The following is a 23,427-nucleotide window of genomic DNA, read 5'->3' as shown; positions in this document are numbered from 1 at the left end:
AAGCTTACTCTAAGCTCCTGTTCAGGTTACATTAAATTATATAAACTTGCTCAAGAGGAGAAGAAGTTGTTTGTTCTTGTTCCAACTTCCTCCCCTCTGTAAGCAAAGCACTGCACCAAACTGAACCCGTCCATGGCACATTTCCCCTCCTATGATGACAAGAGAGAAAAGCAGAAGCAGGAAACCTGCCACAAGCCCTCTGCCTCAAAGGAAGACTCAAACCCCAGAATCAACCAAAAACTCCAACCAAGCAACCTCTGCTTTGAATCTGTAGGGTACAAACCAAGGGTAAGAAGTGTATTCCATGTAGATTTAAGTCTGCAAACTCCCAGCACTCCTCAAGGTGGAGGCAGCACAAGTTTCCTGTTCCAAAACCATGGAGGGACTCCCACTACTATCACCATGGTACTAACGTCTTCTTGTATGCAAGACTGGCAACTTCCCATGTTGTTTAACATCTGCAGGGCCCACAATTGCACTCAATTACATTCATGAAAAACACCCCACAACCTCCCCATTCCAAGTCTTACTTTCTTTTTCCCTCCTGCCAGCATTTCCTCCTCCCCTATTTTTAGTAAAACAAAAAGTGTGGGAAGAACAGTGGAATGATTTTATTCATGTCATCACAGCACCTAAAGGGATCTTATCAACAACACTGTCCCACAGTAACCACAATACAAAACAAACAAGCAAAAACCCTACCACAGAGTCCCAGCCCTGAAGAAGTGTAAGTACTATAAAAGAAATTGCAGGTGAATGTAGGGGGCACAGAAGGCTCAAGGTGACAGCAATGCTGCTGGCCAAGAGGATAAGTGGTGACACAGGGCAGCAGCTGCTCAGTCATTGTCAGCCTGTGGCAGGCACTGCAGCAGGTGCCTCCAACCCTCCAGACTGAAAGGGCTCTTGTGCCACAGTAACCATTGGGAGTTTTTGTGTAACTGCTGCAGTGACAGCAACTGCCTTCAGTCTCAGCTTGTCTGCAGCCTCAATCTTACTTTCAAAGAACGTTTTAGACCATTTAGTCATTTTACTGTGGTACCCTTCATGCTCAGCATCTTAATTCTCTAGCTTAACATAGCAATGATTCAATTAAGATTACATGTGCATTGCATTTACTTCTCTTTCCTAAGAAGACTATGACATGGTACGGTTGCCTTCCCTGCAAATAATGCGAAAAAAATATCTAATTACTTCATTGATACTCTCAGATCAGTTGTTCTAAGTTCCTTCCCTGTTTTCAATCCTGCCTGTAATTCAGTTTTTGACAACTAATGTAAAATCCAGATTGTCCTGTATCTTTTGCTATATTCCCAATCCTTAAAAGAGATATAAAAACTTGTTTTGCTGAATTTCTCTCAATAGATCTTGTTAATTGACTATCTACAGACTCTCACAAAACAAGCACATTTCTAGCTGATGAGTTTTTTCCACATTTGAAGAATGAATGTCCTTAAATATTTACCTCCTACAGCTCATTTCAATGGCACATTAGTATCACATAAGTGTTTCTCAAGAATGTAACTTTACTTATGAATTAAAAAAAATACAGGCAATCACTCCAGTATGGCTTGAAGTATGGGGAAAAAAACCCCAGTAAATTCTAGGCATATTGAACCAAAGAGAAAAAAAGCTAGAGATAAGAGCACAGGTCTATGTTCTTTTGTACATAGAAAGTTATGAACTGAAGACCAACCCTCTGTATCAGTGTATCAGTACTGTAACACCATTATGTCACACTAAGTACCCATTTCTTTCATGGCATTACCTTTGTCACATAAAACAAATTACAAGGCTGATTTGTAATCCAGTCCACACTTAACCTAATCAATCCACAATAAGTCTTAACTGCAATTTCCCTTTTAATTGCTCCATTATACAATTTATTGTTTCTGACAACAACTATTTTCACACTGTATTTGCTCTTCATGTAAGCAGCAGGCATAAGTAGTTACAATGAGATGCTGCTCATTAACTTGGGGAAAATACCCATGCTTGCTTGGGCCTAAATTGTGTCCCATACTTTAAAAGAAGAAATTCTTTTCATTACCATCAGCCTATCTATTCAGGTCCCCTGACCACCAGGGTCTTCCCAATTCTGTCCAATCCTCTCCAAAAGAGGTTTCCTCAGAAGTCCTGCAACATATCACTCTTTTAAGTGCTGAACATTTTCTCTGCATTTAAAGTGGTCCTAATCCTACAAAGAAGTAGATTCTAGCATTATTTTGAAGCACTAGACCTTAGTAAAGAGCCAGGATACAAGCTGCCTCTCAAAAGCATAATACAGTACCTAGAAAGTTTATCAAACATGTTGACAAGCTTCATAGCTTCATATTCTTTTTGTTCTTCTGTCATTTCATCCATTGGATTGGGCATTGGCTCTTCTAAGTGACCAGTGATAAGGTTAATGCTGGAGGTGAAAAAACAACACAGTTTACATTTCTGCAGGAATAAGTACGTTTTCTATCTTCTTAATAGCAGGAAACAGGAAGAACTCACAGAAACCATCAAGACTAAAACTGTCTGAACTGCACACAAAAGGTTTTGTTATAAATAGACAAGGTTCATATTTATACCCTATTTTCTCATGAATCGTGACTGAATCTTTGTGTGGATTCACTGTATTAATGTCTTGTCAGTGCTCAAAAACGCACAGGCTGGTAGTTCTTGTTGGAACATAGAGAGGAACAGTTTGAAACCAGGGGAATGATGATGGTAACAACAACAATGTCATTAGTACTAATGACATAAATAGGGAACTGGATGACAGATACATGTCTGAAATTAATTCTGTACAGGCTTGATTTTAAAAATATAGTTTAATAAAAATATAGATTATATATTTTTAAAAAGATAGGTTCCAGTTAATTTTCCATTAAATTAGTTAAGCCCTTCCATTATGATGATTTTTTGCTCAAACCAGATTAAGTTACTTCACTTTGAGCATTTACAAAGCCAGCTTTATTTTCACTGTTAATACAAATGAAGAGTGATACAGAAATGGTAACAAAAGCAGAGAAGTAGTTCTAAAGAAAACTTTCAGGGCACATTATCCTTTCAAACATTTTAATCACAGATATTTAACAGCTAAACAGAAAATCAGATGCATAAATCAACTGACAGTTATCTCGAATGTTTCACGTAAGTGTTAGCTTTTAACTAAATGGATGTTATAGTTTTACTTATATGCATATAAGTGAATGTCAGGCTTTTGAAAGAAGAGTATAGAGGAAACAGCAAGAAAAAAAATCCTAAAGTGTAGAAATAAAAAGAAACCTCCTGGTTTAGAGTTAATTTCTTAGCATAGAAGCAACGTAACTCCTAAATCTCATACATTTAATCCCTGTCCTTTGTTCATGTACCTTGACAGGAATCTTTCAATAAATCACAAGCACCCAGCACGCACCTAATCATGTCTGTGTAATTCAAGGAAAACAGAGTAAAACAGAAGAATAATGTTAACGCTTCAGATGTCCACTATCAACAATTTCAGAACATCTTTAAAATGGTATAAAATCCTAGACGTAACATGACAAACTAAAACCTCTAACACCCAATCAATTACAACTAATAAAAATCAACTGAGCTTCTACATGGTCAGTGAATTCGTCAATCAAATATATTGCATTCCTGCTGCATGACTTCTATACAAGTTATTTTGCTTCTCCTGTATTTACATATGTGGCCTACTTGGTTTTTCAGGAAAATTTTAGTACCAGGCAATCTGAAACTCAGTTAAAACCAAAACTAAACCTACTGGTTTTCTCCTTTTTAACAAAGTTCTGACTAAAACTTTTAGCCATATCTGACACCATTACTTTCTCCATTACAGAGATATACCCCACAAACTGTAGTTAGCAGCTTGGCAAACTTCATGTGAGTTCCTCAAAAATCTGGTACAAAACCCATCCTTGCTAAGTTTGCTACTAAATTTTTTTCCTATCACTTCCTTAAAAATCTCTTTTCACACTTGAAATTTAAGTAGTTATTCAGATGTTAAATCATTCTCGTAGTAAATTTTTTTCTCCCCTGCAACCATATCTGACTACATGATGGACACTATTAGAGGCTGGTTTCTCAATAATTAGACCATGAAATCAGCAGAAGACAGGAGTTAATATAAGCAAGTTAAGTTATTATCATTCCAAAACTGGCCTCTCTGAAAAAGGTAACAAAACACCCAAAAATCCCATCAAAAGAATACAAAATGCAACGGGATATGTGATATTGAAAACAATACCATACTTTGGCTTTGCAGATTTGTATTCTTCTGTGTCTGTATCCTCATCATCTGAGTACCAATGATCTCCTCTTCCTCCTGCTAGCAGGCCCCTGGCTGCCAGCAATCCTGCTGCGTTACCATAGCCTGTGTATTTCAACAAGCTATCAACTGCAAAGAGGATACAGAAAATTATTCAGCTGTACTCGGCTACAAAACAAACCCCACAGAATACTACAAGAACTGGGAGTTACAGCAAGAGGTAAATATACCAATTACAGCAAGACCTTATACAAAAGGGAGAAGAAAAAGTAATTTTTACCTCTCTCTTTACAAAGAACAAAAAGAAATTCTGCTGCAATTTGCTTTACTCCAAGGTCAACATGTGTCATAAGGCGGACAAGTTTGTTCCTCACTGTTGTGCCAACTTCAGGACGGTTTGAGACATCTCTTAATGGGGGCAGTACCTGGCAGCACACAAGAAAGGGAAGAACAGCATAAAATGCATGGAAATATCATGCAAAACCAATATTTGCAAAAACAAATGTAGTCAACAGAACAAAAAAAATTACTCCGTCCTTCAAAAAAAAAAAAAAAGCAATAAAATCAGACAACTATGCCCACATGCATTAATAGTGACTCTTGCTTCTTATTATATTTAAGTTTTCTGGTCTGTCATTTTGGGCAGAAAAATACTGTCTCAAATGCTCAAATGCAGACTTTAAAAATAAAATTACTAGGAGTTTATGAGCACAAATGGGTGTCTCAGGAGAGTTGGTCAACAGGCAGCCATAACCTCATGTTCTCTGTTTCTTCTGTTTTCCTCATGTATCTTGTAAAAGTATTCAAAATACCAGTTTAAGGAAGCTTACACTCTTAAAAAATGCTTAATGAAAAAGCACGAAAATAAGTACATTGCAAGTTCTACTTCAAAATTTCAAAAATGGGCTCTACATAGAGAGGAAACACATACTTCAACCACAAAACACTTTTAAAAGCTCAAGCTAAATTTCAGAAATATTTTGGAGAAATCATGATTTAACATTTCCTCAAATACACTATTTTCTCATTAGAGGTCATTAATATTGTTAACTTCAACCCTCCAGAAAGGCAGGTAGTGCATGAATGATGCAAACTATCTTGTGCCTCCTTGTGTGGATGCCTTCAGACTCAATATCTATGTACATTTTTCATCTATGTGAAAAAAGGATATATTCAAAGGATATATTATATGATCTGCAAACAAATCCGGGCCATAATATGAAATATTTAATGATCTGAAGACTCAAATAAGAATTATAGATCTTCAATATTTTATTAAGGAATAAAAAAAGTGTGTCACTATAATAAGAAATTGCAAGTTCTTTTCTAGGTGTCTAACGTAAAGTGTCATGTCCTGTGCAAAACTGCAGTACAATTACTACTGAAATTGGACTCACTGGGAATTGATCCTTACATTAATTCTACAGTACTGACTGCTTTGGATAAAACAGATCCTTCTTTTTCAGGCCAAGTATTCAAACAATTAGCAAAAACATTTTACTTTGTCCCTGCTTACTCCCCCCAATGGGGATAGTACCATGACTGCCGTTTCCAGTGTGTTGTAAGAATGAATTAATGTTTTTAGAGTACTCTAATACTAATATGGTGATGAGTGCCATAGGACAGTCCATGAGGAAATCAATCATCCTGTCTTCAAATCACAATTTGAATAGCACACAATAAATAAAGCCCAAGGCCAGAACTTAACAATGAGGGTAATTCAAAATATCAAACATCCAGTCATGCAGTTAGCAACATCCATCCATTCTCTGCACTATATGAGGCAGTGGTCCTGTGGCAGGAGTCAGCATGCAATTATATCCTGACATTGAAATGCTCAGATGTCGTAAAAACATGCAGACAACTTCATTTTCTAGCTTCTGTACACTTGGCTCTGCAACTTTTTTTTTTATTTTGGAAGTTAACAGATCAGCAAAGTATCTTAAAAACTAAGTGCTGTGAAGAAAAACAAGCAACAAGAACAAGTTTCTTAAATTCCTCAAAAACACTTTTCTGGTATAGATGAAAGAGGCAGAAAATATATTATCTTCTTAATTTTAAATTCCATTTATGAATTCAGGCGCAGCTTTGATCTGGAAGCAGCATCTGGGATGCAACTCAAAAGCCACTGCAGCTTAGGAGGAGAGCAGAAACCAGAGGAGCAATTTCTTTCTTGTGCTCATCTTTTAGCTTCTTTCCACTTGACCTCAGGAAAAGCAGCAAAACAAATAGAAAACACCACACTCAACCACCAAGTTACATAGATCCTTCAGGTCTTTAACCATGGCACAGAAATCATCTTCCCTGTTAAAAGCTACAGTCCATACTGTAATAAAGAGCCCTTATAAGAGAACAAGAGATGAAGTGTGCCCTCTGTCCAGGGGCATGTTTAGTCTGACAGGACAGCTGATACACACTGGTACACAAGTCTTAATCCTAACAACTCCTTCCTGCTGAAGTAAAACTAAACCTCAAGCAGAACCCATCAAAACACCTGTATTCTCACTTGCCACCACACAGCTCTGCAAAGTCTAATTAACTGCACTGAAATGCTTCTTATTTACTGAATGTAAGGGAACAGACTTTACTGAATTTTTTGCCCATCTCATAGGATACATGGTGACTGACATTGACACAGCTTTACAATATCCCTGATGTTATTATTTAAAAGCTCTACAAAATGTACCATGGAACTCAGGCCATAATATCTGTTGATTTACATGACTGAAAAATTATTTCTACAGCACTGTCCTGCACTGATGTACAAACCTCAAAGTTCATCACCAGTTTCAAATGCAAATTTTGATGAATTTTACTCACCTGAGCTTTGATAAACTTCCTGATATTCCTGTGAGTTCGGCAGCATTCAGTTAATAAACTAAGAACTGGAGTCAGACCTTCTCTGTAGCTGCTTCCCTAAAATAAGGCCAAATACAAATAAAATATTTTAAGAGCAAACATTCCTTTTCAAATTCTATGAACGCTTCAATAAAGTTTTATATGAGAATCAAAATATGAACTTTACATAAAGAACCAAATGTTCACCCTCAGACACACAGCAAAGAGCTTCAGATATTCACGGGAATTTGGAGGTGTTTCACAGTTTAGTTGGATATCCATATTTGTGCTAAGTACTGGCTGAAAGGTTTATACAGAACTTGATATATGTGCAATTTTTGCCTTAGTGAAAGAGGCCCCTTTTGTGAAAAATCCCTGCAGTCCATACCTTGTCTATTCTCTTCTCCATGAAATCCAGTAAAATCTGAATAGCTCCCATATTCATACCATTGTATTTTATATCTGTTTCCTCTTGGGACGATGGATTAATAAGAACATCCAAGCAAGAAACAGGAACATTGCTTAAGAGGTTGATTGCATTGCTGAAACAGATTTTAAAAATTCATTATTCATTTGGAAGGAAAGATTAAAAACAGAGTACAACTCACCATAAACTGCTTGTACAACTGCAATCAAAAAGAGGCCCTACAACTCAAACAATGCTTTATTTTCTCCTCTCTGGGTTTTAAAGAAGGTGGCCTGCATTATCGCCTGAGTTCTGGCTCTTGGAACAAACAAGGAAAAAGAAAGACAAAAAGTTCCAAAAGCAGCAGTACAGGATTACTTCCAGCCCCAACAGTGTCTCATCCCATGGACAAGGCACAGCTTTCAGCAGCAAGCTACAGCAGCTGATCTTGCAGGACAGCAGGGGGAACTCTCACATTGATCTGCAGCAGTCAGAGTTTTTTTCCTCCTTGAAACTTAAAACATTTTACCATACATCCATATTACCAACATTAGTATGGCAAAATACAATATGGACAACATTTCCTCCTGCTCTAACAGGGGGGCAAAGTGGCCTTTTCTTAGGTCCTCTGAAATATTTTCATTTTTATTTAGCTTGCAGTATTTATGAAATACAGAAGGCTTTTTAACACATTAAAAAAAGACTCAGGTTTATGTATCAAGCACTACCCTTCAGTAACTGGCAGTGTTCTCAACCTAGGACACAAAGAGGAGCATTTCCAAAGAGCCATTACATTATTTCAATTAGGTCACAGGGTCCCTCCCTCCTCTTCAATGGAGTAAGGTGGGACTTACTTTGCAAGGATCTCTTGCAGGGTACACATGCCTTGAGTTTGCTATCTACCCTGTTCTCACTGTACAGACTTGGGCTTGTACTGTTCCTGAATACTGGGAGAAATTACGCAGATGCTGCAAAAATTAGAATTCCATCATTATTTACTTGCTGATGTCCAACTAAACTTAAAAATGGATGTATTTAGAAACCGCACAAAACGATTCAGGTTTACCCATGCAGACCTCAAAGCTATCAATGAACCAATGAGCACTCATGTTTCAAGGACTGGTGAAGTGCTCCAAGAATGGAGAAATATTTTCAAACAACTTCATTTAAGACTTTTAATAATATCTACTTAGAAGCTGCCCTCTGTTTCTAAGTTATTAATACTATTCTATCAAAGAATTAGCAAAAGAGAAAGTAAACCATGGCCATCTGACCATAACAGGATTTCTAACAAAATTGCTAGTTCTGGTTTGATCAGACTGGGTGGCTGTTCCACACTGTGCCATCTCTTTTTTGCTCTTTTAGTAATTGAAATTCAGACCACTATTACTTTTGGGACTGCCTGTTCTCTTTGTTTTGCTCTAAATCGTGCTCAAGATATGCCTTTTATATCACAGAAGTTATTCCTCTCAAATAATTCAGGAATAGTCAGAAACAAAACAGAAGAAATTCAACAAATATTTGATGGCTTCAGACCTTTCATCAAAAGTTCTCTTTTTACCAGTTTTTTATTAAACAATCAAGTTCCCAAACACCTACAAAATTAATTTTCTGGATCACTGTGCCTGAGCTATTCTTTTCAATAAATGAAGCCCAGCTTTCTGATCTTTGTCACTCCACTGACAGTTTTATTTGTGGCAGAGGAGTGTATGAAATTCTCCAGCTACCAGGAAGTCAGTGACTGTGCACAGATATGCACAATAGTGTTTGCATTCCTACTCCAGGGGGTAGAAATACTGCGTATATTACTCTCCCCTTTTTGGCTTCCTACAGATCATTAATCACTGGGACATGACATCCACCCACTCATGCTCCCAGCCCCCTCCTGATATGCAAATTCAGAAGCAAAGGCCTATTTAGAGCCAATGAATGCCTTGATTAAAACCTTGTTAGTGGGCAAAAATGACACTCACTCTAACATGTGGTACTTTAAGTTGTTCATATTCAAACATTAAGCAATGCTGCAACAGAACCACAAGGACAATGCTGGGTACTAAAGTAGTTAAGATATTTTATGGCTAACTTCTGCTTTTTTATTAGAAATAGTCACACTGACAATCAGTACATCATGGCTCAGGGCATGCGTCCAACACTCACTGTTCACCTAAAATAAATCCTCAACTTACACATTCGAAGCACAGCCATTCAAACTATGTGCTATAACAGGCTGCCAAAACCTTTCACTGAAGCATCTTAGGTTCTGCAGATTTACAAACTTAGGGAAGTGCAAGTAATCAGCAGTCTTAAGAAATGTATTTGTACCTCCCCGATGCTTCATACATTTTATTCTGCATTCACAACTGTTTGTATTTCATTTTATTTTTAACACAGTTTTCATAATTGCCTTAGTGATAGGCTCCAGGAGGAAAGCAGAGCTGGAAGTTGTGCTCTGCTCTCTGACTCACACCTCATCTCTAGCAATAAAGATTGCACGGTCAGAGTCCAGCATGCTGAATAGCCCAAATGATGACACAGGCCTCTCTCTTTTAGCTACATACTGCTAATAACAATTTACTCATTTCTTAGTGTGGCTCCTATCAGGAATTGAGTTTTGCTTGTCTGAATAGATCAGTGGACTGAAGTTGGGCCCTTTGATGAAGGCCCCAATCCATTTGAGGATTTGCAGGGGCGTTACTTCTGAGTATAGCTTTTTTATTCCAGAGCTGTGATGAACAGTCTTGGTGGAAGGGTGTATTCATTTATTCTTTTATTGCATCCTTGCAGCATTCAAAGACACAACTCAGATTCAGCAAAAAGGCTGAAATACTTGAATCGCAGCAGTCAAATCCTGCACGGTGCTCTTGCAGCACGTAAATCAAGATCGAATACCACAAGCAATGATGCTATACTTGCATTCTTTACTCTTCAGCTAACTTAACCAGCTACAGTTTGCTAACTGAGGGACAAAGCTGTTTTCTCAGCATAGCAGAAAGACTAAGAAAGACTAATGCAGTGCTACACTGAGTCTCTGCTGGAGAAGGAGGAACAACTGCCTTGATACAAGGCAGTGATGTGTGTCCTCATTTATTTCGTGCTTCCCCCTCTCAGAATTATGGAGAACCTTTGCTTTGACTTGGTGTCTCCATAAGGCCCATATGGGCAGCACTGCTACAAAAAATCTCCCTTGACACTGAAAAAGCAAGGACAGAAATCACACTACATCATCTTCACAGCTGCCTGCTTCTTTATGTAAAGCCCTTTCTGGATCTCAGCTGCAAGTGTGTGCAAAATCTAAAACCAAAAGGATCTGCATAACTTGCATCCTTTTGCAATAGCACAAGACAATTAAATTTTACAGGGCAATATATTTAACAGTGTGATCAGACTAGTCAGATTTCTGGACAAGGGAACAGATCTTGGGAAGAGCATCAGCTATATAATAGTTCTTGTAACTCTCTCATAATTGTTGATTTTATCCAAAACTTTTAAATTCTCCCAGCAGTAGGGATTTTATTCCTGCCAGTCCCTCCCTTAAAGGAGGCTGAGAGCACAAAGCACCCACCATAAGCAGCAGCAAAGAGAAAATACTAACTGCCCTTCAGGACACAGCACTAACTTCAGTCATGGCAACTACTGCAGCAGTATCCTAAATTATTCCAAACTAGTCTGCACCAACTGAGAAGGGCTCTCTTCTAGGATTTTAGTGTTCACCTCCTAAGACTGTTGATCTCTAAGAGCTTTCCAAGACTTTAATCAAGGTAATTTAACACTTTCAAGATTGCTGGGTATGAAAAGCTGTATCCTTTGTAGAGACTGGCTCAGCAGACCTTCTAAAGATCCTACAGTCAGATATGCAGACATTTCTGAAGAAGAAAATGGCAACATTTCAGTGCTGAGGGAAGCTACTGTACTGTCAGGCCCAGTGAACAGCTGACCTACTTGGTAAAAATAAGGGTGTCATAGAGAAAGAACAGTAACACTAAACAAGACCCACCACCTCACCACAAATAATCTGAATTTTGATTGAATTATTGGCTGCCAATACATAATAGTTAGGTGCAGGACTGAGGAAAAAAAAACCAAACCACACACCTAAAACTGTGTGATTCACTTATCTTTGAAAAAAAAACATTATTACCAAGGAAAATTATTGGTACTTCCAATAAAGCAGCACAGAACTATTGGGATAAAATATCAACTTGTTACTTCCACCCCAATCCATCAGAATTGCAAAACTTACATATAGAAATCTCAAAACGCAGTGTTTCCATTAGTTTCTGTGCAAAACAACAGAAGTTGCATTCCACTTCAATTTTAACTACACTTACAACTTTCATATGTATTTTCATCCTCAGATACACACACGTGAACACAAAACCAAAATTTTAAAAAAGGTGAGCTTCTTTATCAGTGACAGAAGATAACAATCTTGCCAGCCACCTTCTCTCTGGAAAACTGGATATGCTTAAACAATGTTTGAGGAAAACAGCTTTCATCAAAAAAAGATTAACAGTATTACCTCAAAATAAATGAAGTTTTCATTGTTTCTCAGATTTCTACTTTAGATTTTAGGCGAAGTAATTTCTATTTAGAAAAACCAACCAAACAAAAACCTTTTAACATAGATTAGCTCTGCAATTCTACCAACCTGTGCAACTCTTCAGTTTTTTCTTCAGTAGGCCCTGTGGTTAATAAGCAGTGTCGAAGGATGGCAGCCATGTAACGAAATTGATGAGATTCATTCTATATAAATATAAATTATGAAGATATTTTTTCATTTTGAAGATTGCAAGTAAGGCTTTCAGGTCACTAGAATAATAAAAGTTAAAGATGGAAAATACCTATTAGATCATAACATCCATCCCTATCAATAAAAGGACTGTACCTTTGTTTCACTGAATGCTTAATGGTACATAACTCTCATAAGCTGGCTTTTTCAAAAGTCAAACCTTGTATAACTCACTGAGGTTTTTCCAGTTAAACTAGCCTTCATTAGTAGAAAACCCAGTTACAAGTGTTTGCTCAATTCCATACCACTATTCCTAACACACCACTCTCTTTACTTCCTCTATTTACACCAGGCCACCTCTTCATCCATTTGGATTATGCATGTTCTTCACTTAATTTGTCTTCTCTTCATTTAGGCCTTTTGCCAAGTTTCATTCCCTCCACCTAGTCTGTCTCTTTTTTCTAATTTCCTTGATACCTTTCCTCCATTCCATTAATAACTTCTCAGCAACCTTACTTGCCCTACCTTTTCCTCTCTCCAAGCAATCCCCCCTTTCCAATCTCCCACTACCAGACAGCAGCCACGCCATAGTACACCAGTAACTGCAACCATTTAACTCTGTATCATTGTCCTCACCCTTTTTCAACAGCTCTTCTTGGCATCTGTCCTATGTTCTGGAATTTTGACCTGGCACAAAGCACCCAATGCATCTTTTGAAGGATCAGCATCAAAATCTGCCAATGTACCATCTGCAGATCTTGTCTGGCCTTGCTACTTTGAAACCATCTCCAGTCATTAAATACTGGTGTTTCAAGTGGTCCTCTCCACATTAGGATAGATCTTGTTTAGCTTTCACCCACATGCCCAACCTCTCTGCTCTCCTTTTATTTTCCATGTGTTCTGCTGTTTGGAATTTCTTCAAATTCTGCATCTTCAGCCCACTTCATTAGCATGCCTTTCACTCCTCTCCCAGATCATTAAAATTACCACTGGAATATTCACTAAGCAGAATGTCACCTACCATATCTGGCTAACAGCTAACAGCCACTAAGAAGTTCTTTAATTTAAAAGTTCTCCGCTTTTAGGAATTTCTAGTAGAGTTATAATCTAAGCTTTATCTCAAAATGCAAATAAGCTTCTCATTTAAAAAAAAAAAGCTACATGCATTCTTGGGATATTAAGGAGGAAAAGACAGTGAGCTGGGCTTTACATCTCTCCAGATTCAGTATTTTTTAAGAGTAAACCAACTTCCAGGTATCAAGAGTTTATCTCTCAAGAGGTGAACAGTTTCTTTTTCCAACTTTCCATATAACTGTGTTACATGCTTTTTTACCTTCAGAACAATCACCTGTCTATACGAAGAACTTTGACAAAGTGAAAGATACTTTTAATAAGGGTCTAAGTCAGGAATATAAACAGAAGAAAGAAACCTCACTTTCTTTATATTTCCTTGAAACTCAAATATTACCTTCTCTGATCCCTCCACAACTTAATCTTAAATTTCAGGATTTCTTATTCAGCATATCCTTGAGACATTAAAGCAAAAAATAAACTTCCAACTTTGCTCAAGTTTTACATTCTTTTAAGTTATAATTAATATCTGATTTGCTGTTTAGTCCAATGCACTAAAAAGAACAATTATTTGCAAGTTTTAACTAATGTAGAATTTTGATCAGCTTTATATGCTACATATTTACCATGTCCAATGGAAAGTAAATAACACTGTTCTAGAGACTATGATGTAGACTAAAAAGAAAGGTTCTCTATATAATTCTCCAGCTTTAGCACAGACTCAGGTTATTCAGAAGATACCCTTGTAATTTCTGTTTATAAGTTTAAGGATGTAACACATAGGAAGCATATTCATCTAAGGAAAAAAAAAAGATCTGATATAACAACAAAAACAAACCAAGATAAACCTTATTCATAAGACATAACAATCAAAGTGTATTTTGTTCTTGTACTTGATCCCACCTAAAAAGATAATGATGAAGTCCAAAGCTGGTGTTGGGAGGATGGGACAAAGATATTAACAACAGTAGCACTCTTTCATCAGAGTTATTTGTTAAAAATGAGAGTTGATGTACTTATCATGCAACAGAGAAGTTCTCTCAGCTCTATCTATTGCCCTTTTGCCATAGTCCACAAGCTCCAAAGATGGAGCGATCTGGTACACTTAGATAAAGAAGTTTTTCCTAGCCAGATAATTATTAGTGAACAACATTTATTTTCTTTTGGAAATCTAAGACTTTGATGAAATAGTACTTTTTGCATTTTTGTATCTGAAAACATACAGTTTAAACTTGCATTAGGCAAGCCAAGGAGTTCTCCTAATACACAGAAAACTTATGAATAAGATTTTCTGCCAAACTCGTAGCAGGAACAACAACTGCCGCCTGTGTATCTACCCGCTGGTTCTTGCAGGCTAAACAAAATCAACTGAAGAAAGCACTTCAGCTAAGCCTTACCTTGCTGTGGACATTCCAGCTGTCAAGTGTTACATTAAATAGAGCCTTTAGTGCCTCAATGGCACAATCTGTCTCTTGCAAAGATAGAGGAAGCCTGTCACGATCTTCTGCTGCCTTATATTCTCCTGTCCATCTTACACTCAGGGAACTCTCCAAAGCCTGAGTCAAAACCTGCACCCCTTGTAGCTCCTGACGCAACTGTGCTCTAATATCTGTGTGCAGAAGGGACAAGAGGAAGAGGAGACGCAAATCAAAGCATTTAATGTCATCAACAAGCTGCCGGTCCTTACATTTCTGCAGAAGATTGCAGAGCATTGCTGCAAGATTCAGTTCCAAACTGAGCTTCTGTGCAACTGAACTATTAAAAACTATGTTACAGAGGCATTTTAAGGCTTCTACTATCACAGGAAATTCAGATACTCTCTCCAGTGGATCTTCCACAGTGTCCAGCTTTGCTAGCTTCATAAGGATCTGCATGTTCCTCTTTGTGGTAACAGGCACTAAAACCTTCTTGTCCCGGGAGAGAATCCGGAGGGCCTCCAGGCAGGCAACTTGACATGAAGTTTTTGTGTCTTTTTCAAGGATGTTTAGAATTCCTTCACACAGTTTCTAGGCAAACACAACAAAGAAAAAGGGGACAGTTTTAGTGTCAAAATACTGGTGGCAATAAGAAACCACTTTGCTAAGCTTCCATATAACTTTTGACGTTTTATCTCACTTGAGAAACTAGGTATTCCATATTAACGCTTCAAAATACATACTGTTACCAAAGGCCTCCAGAAAGCACCAAAAGCAGTTTTCCTCATGGACACAATCCAAATACATCAACATTTGCAGAAGCATTAAGCCAAAACGGCAGCTATTACCCACCACTGCCAGTTACAGTATCAGGACTAAAATCTCCAGAAGAATAACAAAGTTAGAGAGAAGTGAAAGCAAAAATATGTCAAAGTACAACAGTCACACCTACAGCACCTGCAGAATTTTTAAGTCAAGGTTGTTTCAGTCAGGAGGCTGGGAGAAAAAGAAACCAAAATAACTGCTACTTAACATACAAGGATTAGTACTCCATGTTTGGTAACAGCTGTAATTTATGTGGCCTCTTCAACCTAATCCACAGACTTCTCCCATTTTAAGCATGACTCTAAGAAATAACAGCTCTGACACAGAAACACAATGCAGTTTTCCTTGAAGGCAGACTGGAGCAGTTCTACTAAAGCAGCAAAGCTGCTGCTTTATCAACACAGATTGTTGTTGATGTCAAAATAGTTCACAGATTCCTTATACCAACAGGACTGCAGGGGTAAATAATCACATAAATGCAGCATGGGAAAATACAACACTCCAATAATCTGCACGTCAGAACTGTAACATCTGAATTACAGAAGCATTACCTTTTATAAGACAGAAATGGACAATCAATCAATCAAAGGGGAGAAAAGAGAGGCCAGAAGAGATTGCTTGATGTGAGAGGACTCCAGTGGGATTTTATGCCTTACGCTCAAGACAACACAACTACTCACGGGTACTAGCGTCAGAAGTATAGTCACAAAGTGTTGCAGTGTGAAGCAATATCCTGGTTTAGCTATCCCAGTTTTCCAGGTGTGCCAACCTCTCTCTTCCCCTCCCCCTTGCCTCCTTGCTAAGTGCTGTCAGTCAATCTTAACATTCCAGCAAGGGCGTCGTCTGGTTGGTGCAGTTCAAAAGATGCTTCTTGGCCCTGGGGTCATTGGCCAGTCTAGGTGTCATTGTCCCCTGAGACTGCCCCCCTTCCACCTGGTTGGTGGCACACCTACCCCTTCCCCTCCCGCTTTCCCCGGGCTTGAAAAGACACGGGACCATGCGGTCGGGATTCTGTTGGAGCTGTTACCAAGAGTCGGAGATCTGTGACCATGGAATAAAACTCTGGATTAACCCTCTGGCAGAATCCGTCTCCTTTTCCTCTTCACCTCGCCTAAAGCCTTCCCATTAGAGGTAAAACATGAATTCCTGCTTGCCTGGACTTGTCCCAAGTGCCCAGCTGCCACTTCCAGCCAGCCAGGGGTGTCTCTGAGGTGAAAACACCACAGTTGCCGCCTCTGGTCAAGCAGCAAGGGCCAGAAGAGCCCAGGCACGTTCCAATATTGGGATCATAATACAATAACAAAGAAATTCTCAATACAACAGAAACTTCACTGTACCTCCTAGGACACAGTTTCTCCATGCTCCTCTCCTCCTCAGCTTGGTGTCTTGGCCATCAACATGAATAAATTACTGAAGAAGCCAGAGCAGCCACTGAGTGGAAGAGCCCTAAAGCAGAAGTCTACTTAGGACCCAAAATTCATATTGCGATCTCAGGGAGTCTGTGTCAAAAACATCATTACAAAAAGCACAGGAATACTAAAGTAAAGTATAAAATGGCTTGGTGAATGGTCTCTGGAATTCCACTTTCACTATCACCACCACAATGAAAAGGAGAGGAGCACTGAAGCCCATGATCCTGATACAAAGTTCAAAACAAAGATTCCACTTGGGACATGTAAGCCAGTATTATTACTGTGACGATTTACAATTAAAGTCAAAATAAAAAAATGAACAAAATCAAGAACAAACATTAAATCTAAAGCACATCTAGAACAGACACTCCAGAAGAATACAGGAGCAAACAACCCAAGACTTAAACTTGTTTTCTTTTAACTTCAAACATTAAAAGAAAATGTGCAAACAAAGTCAAACAGTAGGAACTCACAATATGATTTCTACGATGCTTGTCCTGGGGTTAAACCCATCCAAAAGCACCACCCAGACAACCAAGATCCTGCGTTTCCACAGCACCGACTAGACAATCCAGTAAGAGCTTGAAAACAAGGAATGAGCCCCACCTCTTATCACATATGCAACATGAGAAATGTTTTATCAGAGTATTAGAGACACTACAGTACTAAAAACCCCACATGTGACCATCTGTACAGGCATATAGGTACTTACTGTGGCTGGAAAAAGACACTTAAGGACAGAGTTCTTCAGCATTAACCTAGTGCTGCTCACACAGAACCACACAACTCCCTGATTTAAGCATGGTACGCTAGACCTGCACCGAATGTTTCTGAAGGTGGCAGCTTTGATGTGTTTTTTAAAATGCCCAAAACAAAAAATGCCCAGTCTAGATCCACAGTCAAATTACCTAGTCACAGCTCAATTTCTTACAACAGTTCACTTTCTATTGCTGAGAGTTTTGCATACAATTAAGTCTGCTTTGCAAGCTGAAGTGTGGAGTCTCTTTGGTTTTGAGGAATAACACACAACTGAACAGACAGTTCACAGAACTCCAGAAAAATGCTAGTTTATTCTGTGTTTAAGCACTTTTCAACTAGACTTAGCAGTTATTGTCTTCCTTGTTGGTAACAGCTGCTACAAGGTGGTCTGTAACAATTTATCCAAATTCTGAAACTTATTTGATTACATAGAGACCAAGCCGCTCAAATTCTAACTTAATTTTTTTTCCCCGTAAGTTTTACCCACCTGCTGTTATGAAAGCGTCACTGGAAAATGTCAAAAGCACTGCAGGAGGGATGCCAAAGGGCAATAACCTCCTGCTGACTTGCTGTGAGAGGTGGAAGTCTAACCTTCCCTCCATACAGTAAATGACATGGAATTTAATTAAAAATATAAAATCATCTCTTGGCTTCAAATCATAATGAAATGCAGCACCAGAAGAGTCTTAACTCTGAATAGTTGTACTAAACATAGATATAAAATAGAACTTTTTTTTTTTTTTTTAGAGATTTAGCAACCTGATTACAACTTAAGCGCTGACAAAGTTCTCTGGAGTTAAGACCCAGTGAGCCATCAAGAGTGATTTTAGAGGAAGCAGCAATCAGTTAGGGTATCTTGACAGTGAACCACTGTTGGCTGATCCCAAGAGCCATCAGCAGCTCAGGAAAAGCTAGAGTATCTGATTATAATTGCAGAGCTATCCACGGAAAGATTCACCCTATTAGGAAATTGTCTCAGAGACAATTAAAACCAAATGCCATACAGCACATTTTCTGTTTTGGCCTTGATGGTACAAGGGAAATGATGCACAGAGATAAGAGAAACAGGAAGAGATGTGACCACAACAACATTATTATGCTTTTCATTTTCTCTAGGTGGTGCTCCTTCTACCACCCTGTAGGCCATTAGCATGGCATAAGCTAAGGGGCAGAGATTTCATTTATGTGGTTGGAAATAAAAGCAAGTGAAAATTCAGACAGGAAGGAACCTCCCCCTTTCACAACACATATGATGACTGCTCCAGTTTCAGGGCCTTTGTTTGCTAACCTTTAGGTCACTGCAAGATTTTCACATTCCTTTGTTTGGTGTTCTATCCTTTCAACATCTAGATAATATTTTGACTTTCATCAATCATGCTACAGCAAGCAATGTTTTTCATATACTTTTTCACACACTCAAGGCAGTTTCTAGTTTTAACATTTTTTTATTGTAAAATCCATTCATTTCTCTGAAATTCAAGATTTCTCAGCTTTTGTGCTAATATTAACACAGAATAATGCACACCATTCCTTTGTCTAGGCTGTAGTATTAAATCTTGTATTAAAAGAGGAAGGCCAGAAAAACCCATTTGTCATCTTCTTTTGACAAATAAACTATTAACCTATTTTGGTCCTTTATCTTGACAGTGTAAAGCCACGATGCTAAGAAGCAACACAGCCCAGTAGAAAAAGACCTCTCCTGAGACAGGAGACGTGTGTTTTCTCCCTTGCTCAGCCACAGACCTGCTTTGTGACTTTGGGCCAAATACTTCCATTATCTTCCACTGTGTTTGTTCACAGGCTGATTAGGCTTAGGTGAGGGGAGGGGATGGAAAGGAAAGCACAACTCTTCAGTTTCTGTGTTTTAATGTCTATTACGTTTCCGAGCTAAGCATCCATGGCAATAAGAAAGTAAGCCCAAGAATATTTGAAATATAAGTTACAACTTTCATTTCTCTGCAAGTCAAGACAACATTTATACAACATATGTCATCAACTGTGCTGAATAACAGGACAATTAGATAACCTCCCCTGAGAAGACTGTGCCAAATTTTTGCCCATTTGTCTTTGTGGACAGATGTGGGTGGGAAGGTGTATATTTGCATTCCTTGAGGATTCAGCCTGCTCTATTTTGAGCACTTCATTGTTGAGCCTGCACTGATAGCGGGAAGTTGGCTGTTTGGCAGGAGCCTGCCAGCTCTGACATGGCACAGCACCAAGCTGAAGGTTTGAACACATGAGAGCAGGACAGTTCTGCAGGTGAGGTGAGGAGCACACTGAGCAATCCCTGTTGTCAGAACTGGTGGATTAAACACTTGCTTCAGAGTCACAGAAAGGTTAAATCCTGTGTAGCTGCACTCACAGCAGCTGCTGCTCACCTCACTGGACAGGGAGAGGGAGAATCCTTTTATCTTCTGTAATCTTCTGTAATAAATGGTGAAAGGATGTTAAAAGGAAAGATGGGTTTCATGAACCTTAAGAGGTTTCAGTAACAGCTGAAAAATGCTGGATGGGAATGGGCAGGACCAGAGGGAATTAGAACAAATGCTCAGTATTAATGCAGGATACTTAGTACTTTTTCCTCTTACAGACTGGTAGTCCCTTAAGGGGTTTTGGAGAAGTCAGAACAGTAACATCAACTAAAATACCACACAGTGTGCTCACAGGAGAACCTGAGCTTAATATTGTTACAGGACACTCACTAACAGACTTTAAAAGCTTACCCCATATTTACTGGGAGGAGAAAAACTGTGCCTTGGTGGCTGCAGGAACCTTCAGACCTCCCTGAAACATCACAGCATCAACAGCACTAACTTAAGAATGAGGTTCTTCTAAGATTTAGAGTGTGACAGCATCTTGCTCCATCAACATAATTCACTCCTTCCAGAGTTAAAATATGGTACTGTACAGAGACTTAGAGAATCTCCCCACATCATGAATTTAACTGGTAGAGAAATCCCCACATACATTTGGTATGATTTACCACAAGCTATTTCAACACCTTGAAAACACTCACTGATGCAAGGGGAAAAGACTGTTTTGGGTGATTTTCTTCCCACTGAATTTTAGATCCATCATGTTCAAATCAAATCCAGACAGTAACTCAAGAACACTGGTCTCAAATTCTGAAGATTTCTATTAAGAGACCCAACACAGTAAGCTGGACCTAACATAGCAGAAACTCGATGCTGCAAGTACTATAAGAGGTGAAGCAGACAGAAAGGTATGGAGCTGAAGAGGAAATAGTTCAGTCATATCAGGTAAGAATATGGCTTGTAAGTCACATTCTTACATTTGGCTACTGCTTCCCTTTTTTCCCCTTCCTCTTGCAAACTCAGTGCCTTCATTAGAAAGCCCTACTTGCCATCTTGGACAGATTTACTTCATCTGTTATATCACAGCAAATGGTGCCATAACAACTTCCAGCTGTGGAATGCTATGACCAGCCAGGCAATCAGTGCTGAGAGACTTTTTCCAGGGCACAAACTGTACTGTAATTTTCTTACCATCTAAAGTCTGTAAACAGCACAAATGTGTTGCTACTTCAGAAGCAGTATTTGGCCCCAACAAAGTATAAATAATGGAGAGCAAAGCTATTAAATAAGGATCAAGTGGTCCAAAAAACGCCTTCCTTTTTGTATTAGCATGTGAGCTTGAGCTGAAGCACCTGCTCTGCCAGAGAGAGTGAGACACTACACCTGACAACTCTCTCCAAGGTGACTGCCTGGTCAAGTTAATAGGTATCCCTTTTCTGGAGTGGATTCCAGAACAGACCAACTGTTTGTCTCAACCATGCCATGGTGCTGTGAAGCGTTGCAGTTCTGGAGACTCAACTTTTTCCAGCAGAACACTGTCAAAAACTTCTTGACTGCTTGAGACAAATATTTCAGATTTCTAAGCGCTCATTAAACTCCTGAGAAACAACACCACTGCCTTTATTTCAGCTGCTATTCCAGAACACATTTACTTCCAGATGGCAATTTCTATACTGTTGACACAAAGAAACTGAAAACAGGCTTCCATAAATTGATATTTTTTATTAGTATATAATAAGTTAAGAAGGATTGGCACTGACTTGATGTGCCTGGTATCTGAGTGGATCTTAGAGTACAACATAGATTGCCATCTGATTTATATCCAGAACACTCACCACAGATAGGCCAAGGCAGACACATACATCATTAAACAACCAGGAAAAACACAAGGACAGCTCACATTACAATCTTGAGGTTTTATCACCCTGTGATGTATTACAGTCCTGTGGCTATGTTCAGATAGACAAACTTGATAGCATTACCTCTCTTCCTGTCTTCTGGAGGACAGAGCCTACTTTTCTCCTGGAATTCATTATCACAAACTCACTGCTGATTTAGTTAGGTTACAGCCTAAAACCATCATGCTTTGGTAGCTGCAGAACAATTTACTCAGTCCAATTAACCAGCTTCTAGTCAAGCCATAGTTTTGGCCTTTCTATCTTTTGTATTTTCAGCATGTCACTGGTGTGTATGGGTTGCTTAAAAAAAAAATCCTCATACTGTGTAACTTACATTCACCTCTCCAAACTCATTGTCTTTATTTGGCTTCTGCCAATTTGGCCTTTGCTCTCTTGTCCTTTCCTGTGTTCTGCAGCTGGCAATCAATTTTTCAGACTAGACATTCGCTCAAGCACACTGTAAAAAGGGATGGGAGGGATGGTGAGGGAACAGAGGTAAGCACCAAGTCCAGATCCCAGGTGAGTTCTCCTACAGATCAGAAGGGACACACAGAGTCCATCACCACATCACTGAGTATGAGCTTCCAGTAAAGCCATAGATAAAGCAAAGCTAAGAGGTCTTTGAGTCCTCTGTGTAACAAGGAATTGCAACTGAAGATTACAGTACAAACAACTGTTGGGTTTGCAAATGCAAAAGACTGGCAGACTTATCATCCCATCCATTTCTACCAGAAAAAAAAAAAAAAAACAACCCAAAAACATAACACCTTAAAATATTTAGATTTAGCATAAGATCATGGAATGAAACAATGTGTGCCAAATTTCAGACAAGCTATCCTTGTAGGAATATTGCAATTCTGATTTCAAGCTTTGAGTCTATTCCAGAAATAGCAGAAAGATACAGCCTCATTCACTAATGAACGTTTTCTGAATAAATATGCAAATCAGCCCCAAAGCTAATTACACAACAGAAAGAAAGGGGCTTGGTATTACATCTTACACTCTAAAAATAACAACAGGAAAAAAAAAATTCCATGTCCAAGCTTTAAATGCGAGGCTGTGAATGGATCCCAAGGGATGTGCTAAGCCCTACCACACCTGGACAGCTCAATTCACATTTCCCAGCTTTGACACCTGATGCATGTACCACATCTCACTGATTACAGCACCTTTGGAATAACAGGCTTCTGCAACCCTGTCTTCCTTATAGCTTAATAGTTTTCTTCTGTACTTATCACTTCATCCTAATCCCTAGTGTTCTTTAAGCATCTCACATAGACAAGAAATACATCTGTCATATTGTTACCTGCTGAGAAGAGAGAAAATTGAAAAATCTATGGCAAAATTTTACCTTAGTAGATATAGAAGAGTATCTTTACATTTATTCTTCCACCTCATCTCAAATCCGTACCCAGCAAAATCATTTATAGGCTTTTCTGTAACTACTTTCATTCAACACTGAGAGCCTTTGCTAGGGGAATTTCAGAGAAAAAAGGGAATG

General features: G+C 38.7%; 1 protein-coding gene across 3 annotated transcripts in view; it reads right to left on the bottom strand.

The window, feature by feature from the left end:
- Window positions 1-23,427, bottom strand: part of RIC8B (RIC8 guanine nucleotide exchange factor B) — a 33,001-nt gene that overhangs the window by 5,694 nt on the left and 3,880 nt on the right. For all 3 annotated transcript variants that reach the window (XM_066549921.1, XM_066549920.1, XM_066549919.1), the window contains 7 exons: window positions 14,700-15,308; window positions 12,151-12,245; window positions 7,485-7,638; window positions 7,079-7,174; window positions 4,539-4,683; window positions 4,243-4,387; window positions 2,288-2,407 (listed from right to left, as the gene is read on the bottom strand). In XM_066549921.1, the coding sequence (XP_066406018.1) occupies window positions 2,288-2,407; window positions 4,243-4,387; window positions 4,539-4,683; window positions 7,079-7,174; window positions 7,485-7,638; window positions 12,151-12,245; window positions 14,700-15,176 (1,232 nt within the window). In that variant the 5' untranslated portion in view covers window positions 15,177-15,308. The remainder of the gene's footprint in view (window positions 1-2,287; window positions 2,408-4,242; window positions 4,388-4,538; window positions 4,684-7,078; window positions 7,175-7,484; window positions 7,639-12,150; window positions 12,246-14,699; window positions 15,309-23,427) is intronic.

The sequence above is a fragment of the Molothrus aeneus genome, chromosome 5, assembly GCF_037042795.1.
Source record: "Molothrus aeneus isolate 106 chromosome 5, BPBGC_Maene_1.0, whole genome shotgun sequence".
Classification (NCBI taxonomy): domain Eukaryota; kingdom Metazoa; phylum Chordata; class Aves; order Passeriformes; family Icteridae; genus Molothrus; species Molothrus aeneus.
Note: the sequence above shows the minus strand (reverse complement) of the source record. Positions and strands in the feature narration are given on the sequence as shown.